The sequence below is a fragment of the Symphodus melops genome (genome assembly GCF_947650265.1).
Source record: "Symphodus melops genome assembly, chromosome: 21".
In the NCBI taxonomy this organism is placed as follows: Eukaryota; Metazoa; Chordata; class Actinopteri; order Labriformes; family Labridae; genus Symphodus; species Symphodus melops.
Genome location: NC_136711.1, coordinates 3,250,542 through 3,271,476, shown reverse-complemented (window position 1 = coordinate 3,271,476; position 20,935 = coordinate 3,250,542). Strand labels below are relative to the sequence as shown.

The following is a 20,935-nucleotide window of genomic DNA, read 5'->3' as shown; positions in this document are numbered from 1 at the left end:
GGCTGCATTAACGCTTCAAACTTCATATAAATGGTGTTCATCTGTAAAAAATGTCCAGCTGAACAAAACAGCTATGCATCAGAAAGGCGTGTTTGCCACAGAGTTTATTTTCCGCAATGATACAAAATCCAATGCAAAAATCCCAAAGGCGAATTGTTATTGGAACCCATGACGAAACTACTTCCGGGTTGGCCTACAAAAAAAGTCACCGCCATTCCATTTTTTCCATTCGCAGATGTAACAGTTTTTATTGTTATTCCACTTGCTTGTATGATTGTTTACTTTTTTTGTTATTGGCTCAATAGCGCCCTCTCTCAGGTGCAGTATAAATGCACAGCGGTAACCGAAGCGGGTACCATTTTGGAGAGACGTGCCATGGTAAGTGGCTGTGTGCAGCACAATGTAAACATATTTTGTATTAAGGTCGTTAGTAGCACTTGTGGTTTCATAAACTGGTAATAAGATGTCTATGTATATTTTTTTGATTAGATTATTGTTTGTTTAAGGTATTTTCTTTGAGATATCGAGTTACCATGACAACAAGCTAGCTAACTCGCCTCGTGTTGAATTTGTTTTATAGTGTGCTGTCCGTGTGCGAGCCAAACAAATGAATGACCAGCATTTATTCTGTTCCCGTTCAGACGGACTTGTCCCGATAATAAATTGCCACGTGAAAAGACCAGCAAGCCTCCCGCTCCTTACTCTTTACACAACGCAGAGTCGAGGGGTTTATTGAACCAGCCAGATGAGTGCGGTTACACAGACAATCAGTTGAAATCGTCAATACATCTGAATAATGAAACATTTCTATAAATACTTAAAAACTTTTTTCCAGCGGACCACTAATATAGTCCAGAAACCAAAAAGGGTTTGGACCAAGATGAAAGATTTCAAGACCAAACTGAAGTCTGCAGTTAAAACATCAGGCAGCTGGATTTAGAAGTTCATTGGTGGTGTTCTGCTCGTGTTCGTGCTCCTTCAAAGGTATAGTAAGTGAAACTTCAAGCTTTTTGATACAAACATTTGATACAACAGTTTTTCCATTCGCAGACAATCAGTTGAAATCGTCGATACATCTGAATAATGAAACATTTCTATAAATACTTAAAAACTTTTTTCCAGCGGACCACTAATATAGTCCAGAAACCAAAAAGGGTTTGGACCAAGATGAAAGATTTCAAGACCAAACTGAAGTCTGCAGTTAAAACATCACGCAGGTCGATTTGGAAGTTCATCAGTGGTGTTCTGCTCGTGTTCGTGCTCCTTCAAAGTTATGGTAAGTGAAACTTCAAGCTTTTTGATACAAACATTTGCAGTACATGAGAAAAACCTTAAGAAAATCTTCATTTCCTGATTGGAGTTTTTGAGATACTTAATGGTTATTAGAGTAAAGTTTCTAACATCTGTGCTTTGTATCCCTCAGGATACTTCACAACCTGCGTCAGCGTGCACTTTGAATTACGAGGAATCCACGAGGAATTGAGGTCACTTCAAGATAGGATGAACGCGTATTTTCCTCTGGCAGACACTTTACCAAACTTGGCCCTGGAATCGCAAGGTAAGTTATCCACATCGACCATCTTTCTAACTGTTGACCACATTCACATGGTAGCCATTTAAATACCCCTGACATTTTGTTCCTCAGAGCTCTAATATAATAATGGCTGCCATGACAATATAAATAAGTTCTTGTGATACCTGTTTGGAAGTGGACTTCTAACTGTTTTTCTTGCTTTGTGTTGTTTAGGTGCCAGAACATTGCAGCGTCTGTCCTCTGATACATATCGGCCTCAAGATACAATATTCCACTGGTGGTATTCATCCAAAACACAGAGAGGAGTGATCCAGGTAAGAATCAATCAGCCACATGAACAGATGGTTTATCAGTCATTTTAAACAACATTGCATACAGTTGAAGTTAATGAATGAACAGTTGAGACTAAGACATTGAACTTTTCTCTTTCAGGAACATTCAAGGCTGATAGCAGGAGAATGCTGGCCTTTTTCAGGGGGTCGAGGACATTTAGTCGTCTCGCTGTCCCACCCAGTCTCTATCTCCCACGTGACACTCAGCCACATCGCCAAGAGCCAGTCGCCCCATGGACACATTGCGAGTGCACCGAGGGAATTTTCCATCTATGTAAGTCAGATATATTCCATCCTTATCAGAGATATATTGCACATATGTACATGTTGGATCTTCAAACCTTATGTGTAATACATGTTCTCGTTTAATGTCCAACCTGTTTGTTTTTTTCTTCATCAGGGAATGAGGGGAACAGACGAGGAAGGCACCCTCTTAGGAAGAATGGTGTATAATCAAGATGGACCTCCACATCAGACCTTTTCTCTCTCTGTAAGTATGATCTTCGAGGTTCACTGATACTTCATGAACATGCACTTTGAACACGTTTATTATGACAATATATACAAGATGTCAAGTTCTTCAAACTCTCATTGCGAGCTCTGCTGTTTTTTCTTTCCATTTGTTTCTCTAGTTCAATGCCTGACTCTTTTGTTTGTCTCCAAACAGATTCCAGACAACGGCGTCTTCAGATATGTGAGGTTGCAGATTGAAAGCAACTGGGGCAGCAATGATCACACCTGCCTCTACAACTTCAGGGTGCACGGGAAAACCCAACCCCCTGCCAGCGAATTTCAGGGATAAGGCCACTAGGGGAATAGTGGAGGAGTAGTATCCGGGCCAATTTTCATGAAGTCATAGTTTGATCTGTGAAGGTAAATCAATCTCAAAACCCCCAGAGTTAGGTTCAATTGGGCCACAGAATAATTTGTTGTGGCAAAATAATTAGAAAAACCAGTAATAATAGAAATTTCTAAACCGAAAGCTAAAATAATTTAAATTTAAATTCATCATCTCACTCAAAAATAGAATGAGGTTGATTTACCTTAAGCTTGGATCAAACCGTACCGCTAAATCGTTACCTACACACGACATGACCCCAAGTTCTATGTGCTCAAACTGTACCGCTAATTCATTTACAACACACAACCTTACTTTAATTTTCATGTGCTCACACTGTACAGCTAAATCGTTTACGACACGCGACATTACCTCAAGTTTTTGTGCGTCTTTCAGAGAGAATTCGAGGTTATATTGTAATTATATTGCCGTCACGCACAACTTCTGCCAGACATGTTTATGATGTAATCATCAAGAGTTTAGATCCCAAATATCAAACATGTTTGAAATAAATCGGCGCGTCCCAGATCGGGGAGGTTCAAATTGGATTGCGAGCCTGCAATTGTCGGGATGGAGGTATCGGACCTCACATTGGGCTGATTATCCTGCAGTGTGAGCCAGACTTTAGTTGTACGGGTTTTCGCCGGGTGCTCCGGTTTCCTCCCACGACAAGTAAACCAGTGTGTTCAATGTACCAGAAAAAAAAACCAACAGTAATAAAGACATTGCATTTGAACTTTCTTGCTCTTTGTGTTATTACTTTACAGTTGTTCTCTTCATGTGTTCAAAATACAGCCACTGAAGGTGTAACATAAATACTGTTACCTAATCCAAAGCCTCTCCGGATCAGAACTTGTACATTTTGAGATGTAAAGCTGTTAAGCTTTAAGACAATAAACTGTGTTAATGTATTTCTTTGTGTGGTTTTGACTTAGTGTCTGTCCTGTAAGAATATGAATACAGAATTTGTCAGCGAGGCCTTTTCATCAATACGGCAGTGTAACAACAAATGGAGCTTGGGATAGAAGTAAGAACATGCTGCACATGTGCTGTTGGAAACGTGAATTAGAAATTATCTCAATGTGTAAATCCTGGTCATCTTTAATTTTTGGTTATTAGGGTGGTTGCCTGAAAGGCAAACCACACTACTACTATTGTAAATATTCTTCTTATTATTATATCCTCAGATTTTGGCACGCAACTCCTCCCACAGCATTTGCGCTACACACACAAAAAAGGTATCAAAACGAGCGGCTCGGTCATGACATGGGTGCTAATACTTTGTGGAAACTTCGGTCACACGGTGTGGACACAAATTGAGTTTAAAAAGCATATTGCAGGTTAAAGACAAAACTTAACTAATCATAGGAAAATACGTTAACAATACTATTTTTTAAAGAAATTCAGAAATTAATAACCCACAGGGTCTCCTGGAGACGTTTTAGTCCGTGTTCGCACGTCTTTGCTCTTTACTTCCGCATTCGGCTGTGACGTAACATTATGGAGTCTCGCTGAATCCCCATCTGTTTAACGTTGAAAATCATGGATCCGAGTGTTACTCCCATCAATAAAGAGGACGAAAATATGTATTCCTTTACATATAATGGTCCACTGGCTTATTTACTATGAACCTGTTAGATGTGATAGAGAGCAGAAACAGGCAGGATTAGAGGAATAATGGCCTCAGGAGAGAAGTGAAGTTGTTGTTGAGGAGAGACCCGGAGCCGGCGTCCTGCTGAGTGACAGGTGTCAGCTCGCCATATATGGGCTCGTGCTGTGTTCACATCAGCATATGTAAAGTTTGTAATCACATTCAATCAATTAAAAAACAATTTGTAGAAGGTGCAAGTGCCGATCATTCACGTTTACATTGTATGGGAGTTGCTCGTAAAAACGGTCAATCTGTACAACGTATTACGGTGCCGTGCTGTGTGCGCGCGCGCGCGAGAGAGACACATAAAACCGATTACACGGCCTGTGCTAATGCAGCACTATATCTTTATTTTTTATTCCTGATGCAGCCCGGTGCTCACGTTGTTATAGAAAATACAGTGTATGATGCAGGATTCTCCTGACGTGAGTTCACAGCGCACGTAATCCACACAAACATGCACAACAGCACACACACTCCACAGTTTAATGTGTGCTTTTGCACATATATTAGGCTACTACAAAAACTTTAACATTTTAATGTGACAGAGGACCGACAGACGTAAAGCTTGTGTTTCGATTTGTTTCCAAACTGCGTGTTCTGTCTTTCCCCACTGCGCGCATACGCTCTCTTGCAACAGAGTTGGATTTCTAATAAATCGCAGACTGTCCGGTGTCTATTACGCGCAAACTACTGAATATAACAGAGGATTCTAGCAGATCAAATCATTAAATGCTGCGTATATAATATTTTATGTCAAACACCCAGAGATTTAAATCAGTAATAAGGAAACGCTTTTGCGCCTGATGCCGAAATATTCAACGTGTCTGTTCGATTGTTTCTGAGGTAGTGGGAATAATTCACCAAAACACACTATGAATAATCAAGCCAGTCTGTGCTGCAGGGATGCATCTGTTCTCACTCACTACCACGTCTCTTTAATCATGTGATGTTTTATCCTGTTTTTTTGTGCTTTAATTCTTTTGTGCTGCCTTCTAAATGTTTGTTTGTAAAGTGTTTTATGCTCTCGGTGCAAAACAAGTTCCCCCAGGGGCAATAAAGGCTTCATTCATTCATTCATACACGTACGCATAAAGCCCATCAAAGCAGAGTAACGCGACTCCCTTATCTTACGTCATATGACGTGTTGTTGGAAAAAAAGCGAGTTCTAAACAGCTACGCTAAAAACAGCCACTTTCTCCTCTAAATTAGAGCACTTATGTGTTAAAGAATATACAGAAAATTGATGTACTTATTCTACGCCCTTATCAGACAACATGAAGTGTTAATTTAAACTTTTTTTAACCTGCAATATGCTCTTTAAACGACAAAAATTTGCCCCATTGAAAATGAATGGCAAAAATTCAAATCTTAGAGTGTAACTGCCAAAAAGTTCAGTTTTGGAAACATATTTGTAAATCGCCATCCTGAGGCCATTGTTGCTCGCACATACAAACAAAATATATCAAAAGAAAGCTCTGAGTGTCCTCTCACTCGTAAAGCAAAAAATAAAACAATAAAATGTTCCAGTCTCCCAGGAGAGGAATTTGTTTGACAGTCACGCACCACATACACACACATTGGGCTCTCACTCTAACTGATGTCCAGAATTTCAGTTTTCACTCATGTTTTAAAATCGCCACTGTGGTCCCAGTCTTAATGCTAGATGAAAATAAAATACATCGAAACGTGCGCTTATTTGTGCTGTCGCTCACAGTCCAAACAGATTGGTGATACCATGTTTAGTTTTTAAGATATTTGAGGTTTTACGAGCAGTGGTAAGCCCATTCAAAGACATTGATATGCTGTTTTTAGCGTAGCTGTTTAGAACTCGCTCTTTTCCAACAACACGTCATATGACGTAAGATAAGGGAGTTCTGTTACTCTGCTTTGATGGGGTTTATGCGTACGTGTATGAATGAATGAATGAAGCCTTTATTGCCCCTGGGGGAACTTGTCTTGCACCGAGAGCATAAAACACTTAACAAACAAACATTTAGAAGGCAGCACAAAAGAATTAAAGCACAAAAAACAGGATAAAACATCACATGATTAAAGAGGTGTAATGATACGTGGTAGTGAGTGAGAATAGACAGGACGCCTCCCTGCAATAGTTTGTAATTTGCGCGGCGCACATTCGGGTGCGTAGTGTAAATGGCTTGATTATTCATAGTGTTTTGTGGTGAATTATTCCCACTACCTCAGAAATGATCGAACAGACGCGTTGAATATTTCGGCATCAGGCGCAAAAGCGTTTCCTTATTAATTTAAATCTCTGGGTGTTTAACATAAAATATTATATACGCAGACAAGCGTTTAATGATTTGATCTGCTGGAATCCTCTGTTATATTCTCTAGTTTGCGCGTAATAGACACAGGACAGTCTGTATTAATATATGTAGTCATACGATTTATTATAAATCCAACTCTGTTGTAAGTGTGTGTGAGTGCGCAGTGGGGAAAGACGGAACGCGCAGTTGGGAAACAAACAGAAACACAAGCTTTACGTCTGTCGGTCGTCTATCCCATTAAAATGTTAAACTTTTTGTAGTAGCCTAATATATGTGCACGTATTAAACTGTGGAGTGTGTGTGTGCTGTTGTGCATGTTTGTGTGGATTACGTGCGCTGTGAACTCACGTCAGGAGAATCCTGCATCATACACTGTATTTTCTATAACAACGTGAGCACTGGGCTGCATCAGGAATAAAAAATAAAGATATAGTGCTGCATTAGCACAGGCCGTGTAATCGGTTCTATGTGTCTCTCTCTCGTGCGCGCACACAGCACGGCACCGTAATACGTTGTACAGATTTGCCGTTACGAGCAACTCCCATACAATGTAAAGGTGAATGATTGGCACTTGCACCTTCTACAAATTGTTTTTTAATTGATTGAATGTGATTACAAACTTTACATATGCTGGAGTGAACACAGTACAAGCCCATATATGGCGAGCTGACACCTGTCACTCAGCAGGACGCCTGCTCCGGATCTCCTCACACCACAACTTCACTTCTCTTCTGAGGCCGTTATTCCTCTAATTCTGTCTGTTTCTGCTCTCTATCACATCTAACAGGTCCATAATAATAAGCCAGTGGACCATTATATGTAAAGGAATACATATTTTCGTCCTCTTTATTGACGGGAGTGACACTCGGATCCATGATTTTCAACGTTAAACAGATGGGGATTCAGCGAGACTCCCTTATGTTACGTCACAGCTGAATGCGGAAGTAAAGAGCAAAGACGTGCGAAAACGTACTAAAACGTCTCCAGGAGACCCTGTGGGTTATTAATTTCAGAATTTCTTTAAAAACAGTATTGTTAACGTATTTTCCTATGATTAGTTAAGTTTTGTCTTTAACCTTTAAACAGTTTTATTGCAGTATAACTCAGTAACACATACACAGACGGCAACCACCCTCACAATTTCTGCTGGAATTGTCTAGTTTCTTTTATTGTTCCAATTATTTAGCAGCTGTAAATCTGTAACATGTGTATAATGTTTACAAATCAATCAGATGTATTTCATATTTTGTGAGTAAATAGGGACTCACGTTACCCAAATAAATGTTCAAAAACACTAAAAGTAAATGTTTCATAATATGTCCCCTTTAAAAGTGTATCTGGAAAAAATGACCAACCTTGCTTTTCAAAATGAAAATATGTACTCACTATGCATAATAGCCCCACTCAGATTGTTTTATACGGTATATTCCAAATTTATTATTTGATTATTGTTGATGCATTTGTAAGTAGCATTTTACTTTTATCAAGGTAGGGCTAGTTTTAACTACTTAATATACTGTTGTATGGTTTCATTTATAAACGTAAGTAATGATCTTTTTTGATTTTGAATATTGACTTGAAAAGTCACAGATAACTGAACTTTGCAGCTAAATGTCATGGAGAAGATTTGCCTTTAAAATGATCACTGCATGTGAAAATACTCAAGTAAATTAAAGTTTTTAAGAAGCTCTATTGTTACGGACTTGGAGGTTTTGGACCCAAGGCTATTATGCATAGTGAGTAATTGCGAGTATTTATTTTTTTTTCATTTTGAAAAGCAAGGTTGGTATTTTTTTCCAGATACACTTTTAAAGGGGACATCATGAAAAAAACACTTTTACAGTGCACGACTCAAAGACTGACGGGATACAATCAACAATAAATTTATTACAAATCGACTAGTGACAAAATGTGAAATAAAGTGCTACAATAAATGTAATGTGACTGAATGTGCAGCCAAAGACCCGAATCCAAACATGCGTGAGAGGGAGCCAGATTTGAGACGAACAAGACGAAGGGGAAGACGAGGCTGCAGGGAGGACTGGAGGTAGGAGCTGACGAGAGGGAAACACACGAGAGGTCAAAAATCACAAAATGAACATCCAGAAGTTTCCACAAGAGATCGAGAGCTAAAACAAGGACTACAAACCCATGAAAATTGAACAACAATCTGGCGCCGGCTGCATGGAGAGAGCCGGCTTAAATACTGCGCTGATTGGATGTGTAACACCTGTGAACAAACCTGAAACCAATTGCTGATTACGGGGGAAGGGAAACACAGGCAGACAGACAGGGAAAACAAAACACACGTGGAAAGCACACTAAACCCTAGAACATGACATCTATGGTCATACATTATAGATTCATCGAACAAAGTCAATATTTACAAGCCTTTATTTCTTGCACTGTTAAAGATGATAACTTACAGATAAATGAAAACCAACAATTCAGTGTCTCAGGAAACTAGAAAATAACACAAGACCAACAAAAGAGGATATTTTAAACAGAAATGTCAACTTTCTTGAAAGTGTGTTCATAACTAAGTACTTGGTTGGGCTCTTTTTTAAAACTTCCTTTTAAACAACACGTTATATCCATGAATGCAATTGTTCTGAAAGGGAACCCAACATCTACCAGTTTAAAAAAATATATATAAAAATTAAAAATAAATAAATATATATATATATACACAAGCCTCTCTATGGAGTTAGATTTGTGTCTTTATAACATGCGAGAAAATAAATGACAGGAAAAACATGACTGAGAGAAAAGTTATCACACTGATAGCAAATAACATTTTATGAGAATTTTTCATACCAAGAGCAAAAAATAATATTTGCGATGGCAAAACGGTTTGAGAGAAAGTATTTGTGCTATATAATATAACTAGACAATTCCTGCAGAAATTGTGAGGGTGGTTGCCGTGTGTGCGTGAGTGTCTGTGTGTGCGTGCATGTGTGGGACCAGTGGGTGTGGACTGTAGCTGTTTCCGTTCTACGTTCGTGAAGCTTTTTAACGGCCCTCATGGGCGCTGTCATCTTGGAAATTTGCAACCAGAGTCTGCGCAGTAGGGTCCGGCGGGAGGAGCCCTGGCAACACGCCCCGCCTACTTTGCATACCGCTCTGATAGCCTACGCAGCCCAGCTACGCCAAGAACTTAAGAATCTTTACGGAGAGAAATTCATCTACCGACCATAGAGGTGAGTACAAAACCACCATATATTTCATGTCAAATAACCAAACGTAGTTCATTCAGAAACTAAGAAAATCACACTTTTTATATTAATTATTGAATTTAAACGTTTTTTTTCGTTGCTACTATACTGCTACTGGATGCCTTCTATCTATCTATCTATCTATCTATCTATCTATCTATCTATCTATCTATCTATCTATCTATCTATCTTCTTTAACTGTGTGGGTTATTAAACCTTTTATTTTTTAGCAAGAAACGAATTAAAACTATTTTTAGCTAAGTTAGCAACATCAGCTGTGTACAGATCTAACATATGCTGGTGAAAATATGTTATATGATAGAAAGTAGTGGTGCACATAGTACTAAAGTTATATCTGCTGTCAGTAGTTACTTCAGTTCTATGTACATTTACACAAAAATTAAGTATATGTGAGAGTATATGTGTTTCTGTGCATAACTGTGGTAAATGAATCTGTTTCATGAAGGTTTCTGCTTGTATGGACCTTTTCTCTGGTTCTTTTCCTTGTCTAAGATGTTTATCTCATTGTTTTTTTTTTATCCTCATTATAACACAAGGAAGAAGAAAGATGGCTGATACAGATACCCCTGCCAGCTCACCTGATGGTCTCCCTTACTTTGTTCTCCTCTTGGTGAACACCTTTGGACTGTGGAAGGAAGAGAGCATGCAAACTCCTCACAGAGAGACTCCTGTCAGACAGGGATTCAAACCTGTAACCTCCTCACTTTTATAACTGAACCACTGTTCAGACTATGTGTTATAAATCAAATAAAGTATTTATTGATTTAAACCTTTTCTCTCCTGTTTAAGCTGTAAAAACAGAGAATGTCTCATGTTCTTGTAATGACAGAAGTCACAGCTGGGAAACAAATAGCTTTAAAAGTACTTCAACACTCGAGTGCTTAACATTTAATGCAGGTTAGTGTTAAAGACAGCATGCACATAAAGACAGTAGAGTGGTATGATACAGACACGACTGAGAAGGCAATTACATTATTATATTTTATTCAATCACATGAAATGTAACACTAGTCTTGTAACTTTAACAAATACAGATTGTGCTTAAAAACATAGTGAACTTTAATTTCCCTCGGGATCAATAAAGTATCTATCTATCTATCTAGTGTGGTATTTTAAGCTACTTTCTTTGACTTGATTGTTCAGTTAGATGGAGGTAGTATTTAAGGTTTTTTGGGTTATACAGGTTTGAAAGAGGCAAATGAATGCACAGTATTTTAAAGTTATGGAAGATTAATCTAAATATAACAAAAAAAAAATGTTGCTTATAAGAAAAACCTCTGTATTAAACAGCCTCTCTTTTCTTCCGTTCATCTTTTGAATGAATAGTCAAACATTGCTCAGGACGTGCGAGCTGCGTCCTCTGTGGCTCAGGCGCGACACTCGGGCCACTGTTTTGCATCAGACCGCCGTCCAGTGTAAGATCAGACCAAACGCCCTGGTAAGAGAAGCAGTGGTCAGGTCCTCCAATCCTCTGAGGACGAAAGAGAGAGAGAGAGAGAGACAGAGAGACAACATGAGAAAAAGGAAATCCTCAGTTTAATGTATAATATGTTGGTGAAAACAGGGAAATACCTATTAAAAGACATAAAATCTTAATTAATGATTATAGATGCAAAATAAACATTAATATATAATTTTGTGAGAAACGTGATCTTTATGCCTTCTTTTATTGAGCCTGTATGTCTCCTAACCACCATAACAAGCAGCCTGTTTTTGTAGTCTGTGTCAGGTTTTGTAAAGTTATAACACAATTTATTAATAAGCGTCATTAAATGTACAACACCTCTGATTGTTGTTCGTGTTCACGTTTCTGTTAGTCTCTTATATCAGACAGAAGTTAAATCAGATCTTACTTTAGTTTTATCCTGATATCTAGAGAAATATTCTCCCTCATTATACAGTATTATGAATATCAGGCTGCATGGTGACATGTTAATCTCTGTATAACACACTCTTTACACAAACTGTAAACATGTACACATCAGTAATTATACAGGACAGATTTATAGTATTTAGCTTTGTTTTTGTCCTTGATACTTTTTTAAAAACCTTACCAGACCGATTTATTATTTACTGAAACATAACTGTACAGTCAATGAACGGCATCTATGAGCTGATTTTAATTACCATGTTTTCGTTTTAAATACAATTCCACTCACAAAAATAATATAACAATATCAAGAAACACAGCATGTCAGTTATTAGGTTTGCTCATATTAAAACGTAAAATAAAAAGATAAATCATACCTGATAAGTAACCTAGCTTAGCCTGCTAATGTGTTAGCTCGCTCATAACACTTTAAGCAATGACACATAAATCACACTTACTTACCGAAAAAACTGCAAAGCTCCCTTAGAGTCCACAGGTCCGTGACATTAGTTTACTGCAGAAAAAACAGCTTTCACCAGCTCAAAAAAGACGAAAAAACTGAACAGAGACTTCACAACGTAACTTCTTATTTACGAAGAGCGCTACGCAAGATTCGCGGCTGTCAATCATCGCCATGTATTACGTCAAATCCCGTTTTTTAACCTCAAATAACTTATTTAAAACAAACTTCACAGAAAAATGAGCACTTGAACACCATGTAGGGTGATAATATCTAATGATCACAGCAGAGTTTAGGTCTGGAAAAAAATTATGTGACGAGTATTTTAATTTAACAGTTCGACCCAAGTCCCGTCTGTTATCATTGAGGAGGCGGGGTTTATGACCTATACTGCAGCCAGTCAGTAGGGGGAGCTCTAAAAATAAAAGCTTCACTCCACAAGGGACCTTGTTTTTTTTTTTGTTTTGTTTTTTTTATCATTCAAAAACTTTATTGAACGTTTCTTTTAGTACAAACGTAGAAAACAAGTACATCAAAATTGCAACGTCAATATCCAGCACTTCATTACAAAATAGAGAAAATAAATGACAATCTTAAGAAATAATAAATGAGGTCTGAACTGAGAAGAAAAAGGAAATTAAGGAGAAATAAATAGTAAATGAAATATACAAGGGTATGTAATGTTAGTTGTCTAATACTTTGGGAAAGTTTTTCAAAACATCGTATATCATTTTTGCTTTTTTTCCATTAATTAGTTTTAAGGACTTGAGATAAAGTTTGAAATCATTCAGAAAAGAGACAAAATTGGGGGATGACTTTAAAAATCTATTCTTGTGAATAAAGAATTTTGCCAGACACAGAATCAAATTAAGACAAAGTTCCTCATTTGTATTGTTTGAGATTCCAAATGTAATATCATCTCTGGAGATGGAAGGTAGACGTGACGATATTCCCTTTGCGATCCATTTATGGACCTCAACCCAGAATGTATGAGTCACATCACATGAGAAAAAGATATCTAGCATTCAGACTGGGACCACAGTGGCGATTTTAAAACATGAGTAAAAACTGTGAAATTCCGGACATCAGTTAGAGTGAGAGCCCAATGTAAAAGTAAGTAAGTAAAGTAAAATTTATTTATATAGCACTTCGCAGGCAGGGGCCACAAAGTGCTTCACAAACAGGGTTTAAAAACATCACAAGCAATACACAGACAGTACAAAAATCATAGCAGCCCTAAAAGAGACTAATTAAAAGCCTGGACAAATAAAAACGTTTTCAGTTGACTCTTGAAAGTGACAACTGAATCAATTGAGCGCAAGGATGATGGAAGTTCATTCCAGAGGCTCGGAGCAACGACCTGGAAAGACCGGTCACCTCTAGTGTGATAATGAGCTCGAGGGACCTTCATCAGGTTCTGATCCATAGACCTCAGCGCTCGCACAGGAGCGTAAAGCTGGATCACCTCACTAAGGTAAGAGGGAGCCTGACCATGTAGGGCTCTGAAGGCCAGAACCAGGATTTTAAACCTGAACCTAAAAGACACTGGCAGCCAGTGAAGGTCTTTCAGAACAGGGGATATGTGGGACCTCCTATTTGTGCGGGTCAGAATTCTTGCTGCAGAATTTTGAATTAATTGCAGTCTAGAGAGCTCTTTCTTGTTAAGACAAGAAAACAAACTATTGCAATAGTCTAAACGTGAAGACACAAAGGCATGGATAATGAGCTCCAAATCATTCTGCGAAACCATGTTTCTAAGTTTGGAGATCTTCCTCAGTTGAAAGAAGCAGTTCCTTGACAGCTGTTTACAGTGCTGGACTAAAGACATGTCTTTGTCGAAAATAACTCCCAGGTTTCTAAGACTAGGCTTCACGGACTGGCCTAGGTCCCCTAAGAACTGCTTAATCCCTGGAATTGAGTCATCAGGGGCGAGAATCAATGTTTCTGTTTTCTCAGCATTGAGCTGCAGAGAATTTTCGCTGAGCCATTGTTTGATTTCCATCAGACAAAGACGTAGGGAGCTCAGCTTCTGGATCTCGGACGGCTTAAAAGAGCAGTACAGCTGGATATCGTCAGCAAATAGGTGGAAAGAAACATCATCGAACCTTCGTATGATCTCTCCTAGAGGGATCAAATACAGCAAAAACAAGACAGGACCCAAGACGGAACCTTGAGGCACACCACACAGCAGGTCCGCAGACTCCGACCTTATTTGGTTGGCTGTTACATTGAAGCTTCGTCCAGTTAGATAAGAAGAGAACCATTTTAGAACTGAACCCAACAGTCCAACTTGATCCCTCAGTCTTCTCAGCAGAATCTGATGGTCTACAGTGTCGAAAGCTGCGGACAGGTCCAAGAGAACCAGGACCGTGAACTTTCCAGAGTCAGAAGCCATCATAATGTCGCTGGACACTTTCAGTAAGGCCGTTTCCGTGGAGTGTTGCTTACGGAAACCGGACTGAAGCGGTTCATGGATGCTGCTTTGATCCAGGAAAAGGGTCAACTGATTACAGACCACCTTCTCAAGGATCTTTGACATGAAAGGGAGCTTAGAAATAGGCCTAAAGCTATTAAGATCTGTTTGGTCTAGGCCTGCTTTTTTTAGTAATGGCTCCACTATGGCATGTTTGAATGCAGTAGGAAACACACCAGTGGACAAAGACAGGTTAACCATTTTGGTCACACACGGGCCGATTTCCCCAAACACTTTTTTAAAAAGCCTACAGGGAAGGACGTCAGATGAGCAAGAGGAGGGCTTCATCTTAGACACCACTGCTGAAATATCAGCAACCGTCACAGTCCTAAACAAGGACCACAAGCTGGAGACAGGCTCAGAAACAGCAGGGGTAACACGAAGAGGGGGCGGGATGTTGTCCTTGATTATCTTTATCTTGTTTGTGAAGAATCTCAAAAAGGCATTGCTGTCAGCTTCACAAAACACGGGGGTAACTGGGGCAGCAGGACATACAAGTGAGTTTATCGTTTCAAATAACACTTTGGGGTTTTTCTTTAGTGCTACCAGTTGGTGGATATACTCGGATCTGGCATTTTCGACCGTCACATTGTATGAAGACACAAGGTCCTTGAGGTAGAGCCTGTGCACCTCAAGGTTAGTGGATTTCCACAGGCGTTCAGTCTTTCGACATAGTCTCTTTAGATTTAGGATGTCTTCATTAGTCCACGGGCGAGCTTTTTCCCTGGTAGAGGAGTTTGTTTTAACAGGAGCCACCTGGTTCAGAATTTCTACACAGTGATTGTTAAAACAGTGAGTGAGATCATCCACATCGAGACAGTTCATGACCAAGACAGGATCAAATAAATGAGAGAAACTATCTGCAGTATTAGCAGTGATAACACGCCTCTGAGACCTGACTGTTGAAGGCTTGGGCTCAGGACAAAAGTGCAGATCAAACAGAACAAGACTATGATCACTCAAATGAACATCATTTACAGACAGGTTTAAAATGTCTAGGCCAAGCGTAAAAACTAAGTCTAAAATATGGCCTTTTTGGTGTGTGTGTATGTGGTGTGTGACTGTCAAACAAATGCCTCCCCTGGGAGACTGAAACATTTTATGTTTTTACTTTTTGCTTTATGAGTGAGAGGACACTCAGAGCTTTATTTTGATATATTTTGTTCATATATGCGAGCAACAATGACTTCAGGATGGCCATTTACAAATATGTTTCCAAACCTGAACTTTTTGGCAGTTACACTCTAAGATTTGAATTTTTGCCATTCATTTTCAATTTTTGTCGTTGCTTTCAGGCAACCACACTAATAATGATATATATTTGTCATATGTGATTATTATATATCCCAATATATTGACTTGATCTTAATTTTTGTTGATTTTGTCGGACATCTCTCTACATCACATCTTGATCAAAAGTACTTTTACACAACAAGAACTACAAGTCCCAGTCAGCCCTTCCTGTCATATGACCACGGTGTGTTTTGTCACGTGACCGCAGCACGGCTCAGTCAGTACTGTGTTTCTCGCTTCCTTTCTGGAGCCTCCAAACTGAAAGCGTCTTCTTCCCTTTTAATGCTCCACCTCGTTACACACCACTGACTTCATGTCTCTCAATCTACACTCGGACTTGTGTTTGGTGAACTTTCGTAGCTCCTCGGGCTTTGTGCAGGACTTCCATGCCAGTCTGTGGTAGACTCTCATCCCCCGGCGGCTTCCCGGCAGGCCTCTCTGTTCCCCGCGTGAGCGTCGGTCCTCACGCCGCGGTTGGGTGGGTCCAGCTCGGCTACAGAGGCAGCATGGCCCCGGTACACAGCTAGCCTCTGCTCTCTAAAGCTACAGGGGGGAAGACAAGAGAAACCATCCAGGTGCTGAACTGTTGAGCTTGGATGTCAATGCTAACGAAGTTTCGCTGTCAGAATGAACGGTGAGTAAAGTCATCAGTTACCTTTTGCTTTCTACTCTTCCATTAAAGTACAACATGTCACATCTCACATGCAAACACTGGATTCAGTCCCTTGTCATCAGCTCCTGAGTTCAGACAGTGAGTTAGACATTTCTGCTGACTCTGTAGTCCCCAGTGTTTACATGCACTACATTGTTGTTCTGGTCAACCAAAGCTTGTTGAATTAATAAATAGAAGGAAAAACATATTTCACCATTAAAATAAAATCAATGTGACTCTATTTAAAGACTCGTAACATGTCTGAATGCTTGTTATGGGAGTCTTTCTGGTGTCTGAATTCACACACTGATCAGGCTCAAAGGTTCACTGGGACCTGGTAGTTCTGTCTTAGAGTAACAGAGTAAACAGAATGCTGAGGTTATTGATGTGTGTTAGTGACATGTTGGAAGTGGGATCCACATACAAGCAGGAGCTCCAGACCGTCCCACAGTTTAAAGATGAAGACACTCTCATAACAACGAGCTTACTGTGCCTTGATAGTTGGTAAAATCTACCCTGTTTGAATAAAGACAATAATTACAATCAGATTATTTTGATTGTTGCAAAACTGAGGTCCCAGCTGACCGGTGTTTTCATTGTTTTTATTGTTAATGCAAAGTACTCTTTGATTATTAATCATTCAGTGAGACAATGTGATCGTCGATAATCATGAAAAAGTCTGTTTATAGTGATCCTAAAGGGATATCAAACCTCGGGTCAGGGAGTGTTTGCCTGCCAAGAAACACAGAAACAGAATAAATGATTGGAGGGATCATAAACAGGAAGTAAACAGCAGATCTCTGTCAGTGTCGTCATACTCAAAATCAGAATTGAAACCACTTTTTGAAGGTCTAGATCTCATCGCAGATTCCAGATTTTAAATCAAGACCAATCCTGGTTGGCTGTATTTTTCAAGTCATGACTTTGATGAGGAGGACAAGGCCTTTTTCTTAAAGAACGAATCATTTCAATTCATTTGTATTTTGATTTTCATCCTCCAGTTACGGCCTCGACCTTCCCGGTGTTACGGTTAAAGTGTCTGACACGCCCTGCACACGAGATCAGGATTTTTCAGTGACGCTTCGGGTCTTGATCTTGTCTGGGTGTTGCCCCGCCTTGGTCTCGATTGAGTGCAATTAGTAAATATTAAAGGCAGAGTCCTTGTGTGCATGCAGGATACATTAGTAGAACAGTGGCCTGCATTTAACATTAGTCCTGATTATACAGACTAAAGGGGAGTTTAGTGAAGTTACACTAATAAAAGATTGATTTTAAACAAACGCAAAGCGTGTATTTATGCTGACATCACCGTCTTCAGCAGTCCGTTTCCTTCTACACCATGACATGCATAATTGATCCAAGAACAAGCACTTACCGGCACATTTAATCTGCGTCACAGTCACTTTCATTTTGCCTTCTCAGATTGATATAGTGCACCCTCCTTTGTTTGTCTGTGTCAGCAGGCACTCAGCAGAGTGATACCAAGAGGCAGCACCTCCTGGAGAGGCTCCTGGATGCAGTCAAACAGGTCAGTCACCATCTCTTCACGTAGCCTGGAAGAGAACATCAACATCAGCTTCAGACTGATTCTTCGCCTTTTCCATCACGCATCGTGGAAAAGAGAATCCTTGTGAAAGTGCACATTTGTTTTTGTCTTTACACATTTTGTTGGCAACCCTGATCTTTGAATGTGTGGGGTTAAAGATTTTCTTTTTACAAATGCACTTCGAAACATTGCAGAAGTACCTGCTTTAAGTCAGAGGCAAGACGTGGAAGTCAGTGTCGCGTTTACAACATATTGAAGATGGTGAAAATACTGTGATGAAGATACTTTTTGTCCTTTATTATATCAATGCTAGGTGTCATTTGAAATCTTTCCAGTGCAAAAGAGCAATATTTCTACACATCTGTGTCACATGTGGACTGTCTGCATCACCAGTATTTCTTACTAAATAATGACTGTGTCATCTGTGGCTCCTGTAGTGATTGACTTCTTTCTCTTCCCAGTGCCAAATCCGCTTTGGAGGGAGAAAGGAGATCGCCACAGACTCAGACAGCAGGTAAGACACGCAGCCTGTTAACACTAAAGCCTTCAGTTACAGCTGAGGTTATTTTTTGGTTTCCTTGAGTTGTTCAAGGTTACTTCTCTTTGTGTGTGTGGGTGTGTGGGTGTGTGTGTGGGTGTGTGGGTGGGTGTGGTTAACTCACCTTCAGCCTCCTCAGTAGGCCTGGGCGATATGGCTGTCATAGACTGTTTGATAGCAGCTGGTGTACGGTGAATTTCCTCTGGTCTAACAGCGGAGAATAACACAGAAACATGACGGCAACTTTGCTAACTTTTTATGGCTTGTTGAGTCGTTTTGTCAGTTACAGCCTCATCAAGTGTCTCGATAATGCAAGGCGGGAATTGATTATAGACAATGTCCATGGATGTGTCCCTCGAATGAAACACTCACATTCGTCAAAGGAACTGGACTTAGGGGGTCAAGCAGGGTGCAGATTGCTCAGTTATTCTGTGACTCTCTGAAGAGTCAACACTCCTGTAATTTCAAGCAGCATCAAAACAACAGTTTTCATCTCATAGCACTGTAAATGCACTTTTTACACAGACCTGTGAATTATTACTCAGTTGTTAAACACATCCATGTGACTTTGTTTCTGCAGGGTGATCTGTTTGTGTGCTCAGTTTGAAGCCGTGCTGCAGCATGGACTGAGGAAGAGCCGAGGCCTGGCCCTCACTGCCGCTGCGCTGAAGCAGGCTGCAGGCTTCAGCAGCAAGACTGAAGCAGGTATGGCACTTCACAGGCCGTATGGAACCAGGTTGTTGCCAAGGAAGCAACTTAAAGGGATACTTCACCCATTTGCATGAAGCTGTGTATCATAAGAAACATGGTAGTAGTGTTGAATGGTCGTGAATCCAACCCTCATTTTGCCCTGAGACGAGAAAAATATGTTTTTCTTTGCTTGAAAGTTTTCTTCATGTGATGCAAAAAGCGTCATATTGCATCACATGAAGAAAAATAACCCATGTTATTTATATTTTTCAGCTGAGTGCTTACATCAACTCTAATATTTCAAACAGTTATCAAAGCCCGAGAAATTCGTAGTTTTATAGTTGTAACGGGTCGCCATGATAGACACTAAATGTTGATTGTTTTCAAGGAAACATTAGATGTTACGTCAGAGACCGTTGCATGAGCTAGCGTTAGCTGCTATGAGAGCTGCCTTTCTGTCGCTGTATGTGCTGCTGTGATAAAAAAAACGTCATGTAAATTAAACTTGAATTCATCCTCAGCACACAAATTATCGTTTGTATTGATTCAACACTGAGTTTGTTTGTTTTTTACTCCCAGTTAGCCTCAACATCAACTTTTGTTATTGTTGGAATTGAGAGCACCCTAGTGGTGGATTTTACATACTGTACATTTAACATTTGACTTTCAAGGATTACTGTTTGGCTATGACTTTCACTCTGTTAACTATACTTAATATCTATCCATTTTAAGCTAATGCTAAGTTAAGTGAACATGTGGTAGGACGGTGTTGATAATTAAATGTATTGACTTTTGAAAGTAGCTGAAAATACAGTGTGATTTTTCACTGCTCAGTAGTTTTCTTTTAGCAGATGAGCCATCTTCAAACCTTCAAGACTCATTTTTCTTTGTATTGATCTGACTTTAAAAAAGACCGTTCTCCTGGCTGAGAGAGATTCAGTTCACATCAGGACACACTGTTTCTACTGTGTCATCTTTAAGACCCTCATGGCCATTAAATTAAAATGCAGAATGGCACGTCTTCTGTCACAGCTACCATGACACACACATTAGCATATGTGACATTTGTCCTCTAGTCCACAGACTATTAGGAGAAAGGATTGTGGCTGAGCTCATGGAGGAGAAACTCCCTAATGAAGCCAAGCCCTCTGACAAAACCAGAAATAGCAGCCATCATTTTTTACACATTGTTCTGAGGTTATATGCTAATCACAAAAAAAGGAGAATAACACTCAGTCCTATTAATTGTCTCACCTCAGGAAACCGAACCTTAAAACAGAGCCATGCACGCAATCTTTTATGCATGTGTTTTAGAATATGACAGAAATATGTGGGCGTTAAATATTCAGCGGTGAGCGGTGGTCAGGATGGAGCTCTGTGGGAGGAGGTGTGGACATTTGTTAATGAGAGCAGATGTGCTGACTAAGGGTTTCAGACACTGCTTCACTGATGTTCTGAACTAATTATTAACTCAAGAACTGTTGTTTTCCACATATGAGATGGCTGACTTTCACCTTTTTTGCGCCCCGCC

General features: G+C 39.6%; 1 protein-coding gene and 1 long non-coding RNA gene across 4 annotated transcripts in view; both read left to right on the top strand.

Annotated features, from left to right (window-relative positions):
- Positions 1 to 332: 332 nt before the first annotated feature.
- LOC306842151 lies at positions 333 to 680 on the top strand. Its single transcript, XR_013781678.1, has 2 exons — positions 333 to 378; positions 581 to 680. It is a non-coding gene; the product is annotated as an uncharacterized lncRNA (long non-coding RNA).
- A 15,339-nt stretch (positions 681 to 16,019) lies between these two features.
- snx29 (sorting nexin 29) overlaps positions 16,020 to 20,935 on the top strand; it is a 123,865-nt gene continuing 118,949 nt past the window's right edge. Inside the window, exons 1-4 of one of the 3 annotated variants that reach the window (XM_079372538.1) lie at positions 16,020 to 16,612; positions 18,091 to 18,158; positions 18,638 to 18,690; positions 19,295 to 19,419. In XM_079372538.1, coding sequence (XP_079228664.1) covers positions 16,606 to 16,612; positions 18,091 to 18,158; positions 18,638 to 18,690; positions 19,295 to 19,419 — 253 coding nt within the window. In that variant the 5' untranslated portion in view covers positions 16,020 to 16,605. The remainder of the gene's footprint in view (positions 16,613 to 18,090; positions 18,159 to 18,637; positions 18,691 to 19,294; positions 19,420 to 20,935) is intronic. The other 2 variants (XM_079372537.1, XM_079372536.1) reach the window with 2 other exon arrangements.